The sequence below is a fragment of the Apus apus genome, chromosome 25, assembly GCF_020740795.1.
Source record: "Apus apus isolate bApuApu2 chromosome 25, bApuApu2.pri.cur, whole genome shotgun sequence".
Taxonomy (NCBI): Eukaryota; Metazoa; Chordata; class Aves; order Apodiformes; family Apodidae; genus Apus; species Apus apus.
In genome coordinates this window covers 5,206,994-5,211,697 of record NC_067306.1, presented here as the reverse complement: position 1 = coordinate 5,211,697, position 4,704 = coordinate 5,206,994, and the positions used below count along the sequence as shown (strand labels likewise).

Here is a 4,704-nt window from a genome sequence, read left to right as displayed (position 1 = left end):
GGGCCCGGGCGGGGGGCGCGGGGCGCATGCGCAATGAGCCCCCAGCCCCGCCGCCACGTGCCGCCCCGCGGGCTGGACACGGGGGGCAGGGGGGGACACGGGGAGGGGACACGGGGGGACATGGGGGGGGGACACGGGGGGACACGGCTTGTGACCGCCCGCGGTGACCTCGGGGAGCAGGGAGGGCCCCTCCGGGACCGGACGGGGACACGTGGAACCGGGCAGGGGCAGGTTTGGGATGGGGGCATCGGGAGGACAGAGACACTGGGAGCAGGACAAGGATGGGAACAAGGGGAGCAGGGGGGGACACAGACACAAGGAGCAAGGCAGGGATGGGGACACTGGGAGCAGGACAGGGACAATGACTTTGGGAGCAGGGATGCAGCGGAGGCATCAGGAGCAGGTGGGGAGCGGGGCCTGGGACCACCCCCCGGAGCCAGCTCCTCAAGGCAGCTTGTGCCTCATCCCCGTCACGTCACTCAGGCTGGGGACAAACGGGGACAGCGAAGGGTGGCAGCGTCACAATGGCCCCCAGGGCTGAGCCCTGAGGAACTCATGCCATGGACGGAGCCCCCCAACACCCACAGCCCCTGTGCCTCAGTTTCCCTGCTCCCCCACCCTGGACACCTGGCAAAGCTCCAAAGCAGGGGGAAAATTCCAGCTGCTGGGAAGGGGCTGGGGTCATGGCCTGGCTGAGCACTGCCCTGTTCCCAGGGAAGAGCCACTTCCGTGGAAAATTCCCAGCCCACACACAGCAGGCCAGGGTTGTGCTGCGGGAGCCCGGCAGGGCCCGGCTGCGGGTCAGCGCCTTCCAGCCCCTGGGAAGGGCTGCGTGAGAACTGGCTCCTTCCCACGGCTCCGGGCTACAGCCCAGCACCCTGCACGGGGAGACCCCTCCAGGACCGTGCCCCGAGCCCTGGGGATCCATCCCACCACCCCTCCAGGACTGTGCCCTGAGCCCTGGGGATCCATGGGAATCCCTGTGCTCCTGTGGGCAGGGGTACCCAGCACGATGCCTGGCAGTGACCAGGTGCCCCTGTGGGACCCTCCAGCCCCATTATCCAGGCCTGGGATCAAGCCATCCCATGGGACAGGGAGCTGACTGGAAAGGGAGCCACTGTTGTTGCAGGAAATCCTTCCCCCTGCCCACTTTCCAAGCTTGGAATTATCCCCTGCTATATCCCATTCCTGCAGGATGGCTGGACACTCCCATGGCTGTTTCCTCTTCCCATGCCTATGCCAGCCCAGTGCCTCCCAGTTTCTACCAGTGGAGGTTGAGGTGGATCCTCAGCCCAGTCCGTCAGAGCAAGGGGATGCTCTGGGGTAGGTTTCCTGGTCCAGGGCTTCCATGGCCAAGTCCTGCCCAGAGCAATCCCAGACAAGGCTCAATCCTGGGCCAGGGAGGGTGCAAAGGCCTCCAGGAGGTGTCATCCAGCCCCAGTGTCACTGCACGTGCTTGGAGCTGGAGCAGAGGAGGGGACAGGAGATCCCTAAAAACCCAGCAGGAGGCTGAGAAAAGGAAAGGGAGAGGGTTGTCCTGGGCTGGCTGGTGGGCTGGCTCCTGCAGGCAGGACCAGGATGGCACTGGGGGGGTAGGACGCAGAGCCCTGGGGGTGGGGACAGCAGTGGGGACATTAGGGCTGAGGGTGGAGGAACAGCCTTGCCCAGCGCTGCCTCTCCAGGGGCAGTCAGACCAAATCCCACCCGGAAGTTTGTATTAAACATTTATGAGGGGTCACAAAAGGTGTAAAAAAAAAAGGGAAAAGCCTGGGAAGGCTGGAGACACGTTTGTGTGTCCCCTCAGCTGCCCACAGCTCCCCTCCCACAGCCAGGAGCTCCAACACTCGACTCATGTTCAGGCTCCATCCTCCCTAATCCCAGCATATCTGCTGCTCTGCTGGGAGAGCCAATCCAAAGGGAAAACCCCCTCACCAGGGGCCACGGGGGCTGAAGCCCAGTGATACAAAAAACATCAGACTCTGGGTGCTCCCCCTGGGGCAGGACCTGAGCCATCAGGCCACGAATCCTTGGGGAGGCTTCTACAGCCATGGCAGAGCGACAGGAGAAGTGTCCCGGAGCCAGGGCTGGGACCAGCAGGGATGTGGAAGGACAGATGGATGCTGAGAGGACATGGGTCAGCACGTTCACATGGGGTAGTTGAGAACAACGTCTTGCTTGGCCAGCTCCAGCAACATGGGGTCATCAAAGAACTTGCTGATGCTCACGTCCTCGCTCAGGCCCTGCAGGGAACAGCAGAACAGAGGTCACTGCTCTGCAGCTGGCGGCAGCTGTCCTGGCAGAGATCCCACCCAAAGTCCTGGTGTCCCACAGCAGGACACGTTTGGAGGCTCCAGAGGAGGCAGGAGAATTTGCCAGGGATCTGGTGCTGCTTCAGCAGCTTGAAAACACCCAAGTGCATGGTTGCTGCTGCCAAGCACATCCACCCTGCCCACCCAACGGGGACCTTAACTCCCTGGAGTCCCTCAGCCACTGCAACCCCTCAGTCCAGCTCCAGGAACCAGCACAGGAACCAGCTGATGCTACCGCAGGAGAAATGGGATCAATGGGGCCATCGAGGAGCTGGGGAGGGAGCTGGAGGGGGCTGGAATCCAGCCATGGACCATCCCAGGCACCAACAGGCAGCATGGGGGGACCAAGAGTGAGGGAAGTCCTGGGGTGCAAAGGACATTGGTCTGCTCTGGGAACACATGGGACATGGTGTCCCCAGGGGACACCACCAGAACAGCTCAGCTGCCAGGAGGGACAGAGGGACACTGCAGGGATGTCCCCAGACTTACCTTCCTGCGCCGGGTCTTGATCATGAACTCCCGGGCCAGATGTGGGGCTGGCTGGGGCTCCAGGGGCCGGATGACAATGCTCTTGTCCAAGGGGTCACCAGGCACAATCTGAATCATGGAATCACGGAATCATTCAGGCTGGGAAAGCCCTCCAAGATCATCAAGTCCAACCACTAACCCAAACCCACCGTGCCAACTAAACCACCTTCTGAAGTGCCACGTCCACACATATTTTTAACACCTCCAGGGATGGGGACTCCACCACTGCCCTGGGCAGCCCAGTCCAGTACTCCCACACTTCTGTAAATAAATTGTTCCTAATATCCAATTTAACCCAACCCTGGCACAACTTGAGGCCACCTCCTCTCATCTGATCACTTGTTTCTCAGAAGACCAACAAAAAAACTACAGGGCCAGGTCCTGAGAGTGGTGCTGGGGGCTGGTTCAACCTCCAGGAGAGCCTGAACTGCCACAGGAGACATCCCTGGGCCCTGAGGACACCCCTAGCCTCGGGGTGACAGCCCCACCATCCATCTGCTCGCCTGGCATGTCAGTGCTGGTGATCACTCCTCTGAGAAGTCACCAACACGGTGCTGCTAATCCAAGCCAAGAACACGTCCCACCACGTGCTGGTCCAAGACCTCTGAAAACCCACTGACCAGGACACCCCGCGGGGGTCCCAAGCAGCACAACCCTCTCCAGAAATTAGGCACATTTACTCTTTCCAGGGCCAGGCCTCAGACCTTGAGCTCTTGGGGCTCAAGAGGCCTGGCTGTACCACACATGGCTCTGCACCTCATGGTGGTGGCTCCCACACTACGTGTCTTGCCCTGGACAGGGAAGTGGCCAGAGTACAGCATTTTGTCCCCAACCCTGTCTGCCATAGGCTCAAAAGCCTCCTCTGAGAGGCAAAGCCAAAGTGTGGCAACTCATGTCTTAAGCAGAATAAGTCCAAGCCCTGCTCCAAGCCCCTCTGATCCCCAAGCTGCAGAGCACCCAAAGAGCTGCCCTTCTCATGGATGAAGGTGTCCTCCCACCTTATGCACAGCATTTGGTGCTCCTTTGACAGGGCAAAGGGTGATGTGACATGGAACAAAGCCATGGGCTTCTGGCAGAAACCTAACAAAGAGTGTCCAAAGCCTCCCCAACTCCAGAGCCTCTGAGAATGTTCTCCAGAGCCATTCTCCTGCCCAGTGGGAGCCATGGCACTGAGTTCTACCAAGAGCACCAACCTGCCACCATATCCTTCTTAACCCTCTTCTGTCTTGCCAGGGCCTGGACTCACCTGCCAGTGGTGGAAGACAGAGAGGGAGAAGGCTTGTCCCTGTGTGTGGGTCCTCAAGTCTGTCTCAAACCCGAAGGAATCGATGGCTGGGATGAAGGCTTTGATGGTGTAGAGAGGAGAGCCTGGGATGGGGGCATCCTGTGTCACATGGCCTCTGCAATGTGGCAAAGGGTTAGTCCTCATGTCATAATCAGACTGGTTTAGGTTGGAGGGACCTTAAAGATCACCTAGATCCAACCCCCTGCATGGGCAGGGACACCTCCCACCAGCCCAGGTTGCTCCAAGCCCCATCCAACCTGCCCTTCAACACTGCCAGGGATGGGGCAGCCACAGCTTCCCTGGGCAACCTGGGCCAGGCTCTCACCACCCTCACAGGGAAGAATTCCCTCCTCAGTCTCACCACAATCTCCCTCTTCCAGTTTTCATCCATCCCCCTCATCCCATCCCTCCCTGCCCTTGTCCCAAGCCCCTCCCCAGCTTTCCTGGAGCCCCTTCAGGCCCTGGAAGGTGCTCTAAGGTCTCCCTGGAGCCTTCTCTTCTCCAGGCTCAACACCCCAACTCTCCCAGCCTGGCTCCAGAGCAGACCTGCTCCAGCCCTTGGATCATCTCTGTGGCCTCCTC

The 4,704-nt window shown here is 60.3% G+C and overlaps 1 protein-coding gene across 1 annotated transcript in view; it reads right to left on the bottom strand.

The window, feature by feature from the left end:
• Positions 1-1,711: 1,711 nt before the first annotated feature.
• EFTUD2 (elongation factor Tu GTP binding domain containing 2) overlaps positions 1,712-4,704 on the bottom strand; it is a 30,951-nt gene continuing 27,958 nt past the window's right edge. Inside the window, exons 26-28 of the mRNA XM_051640309.1 lie at positions 4,084-4,237; positions 2,799-2,906; positions 1,712-2,240 (exon numbers count right to left, since the gene is read on the bottom strand). Of these exons, the coding sequence (XP_051496269.1) occupies positions 2,145-2,240; positions 2,799-2,906; positions 4,084-4,237 (358 nt within the window). The 3' untranslated portion in view covers positions 1,712-2,144. The remainder of the gene's footprint in view (positions 2,241-2,798; positions 2,907-4,083; positions 4,238-4,704) is intronic.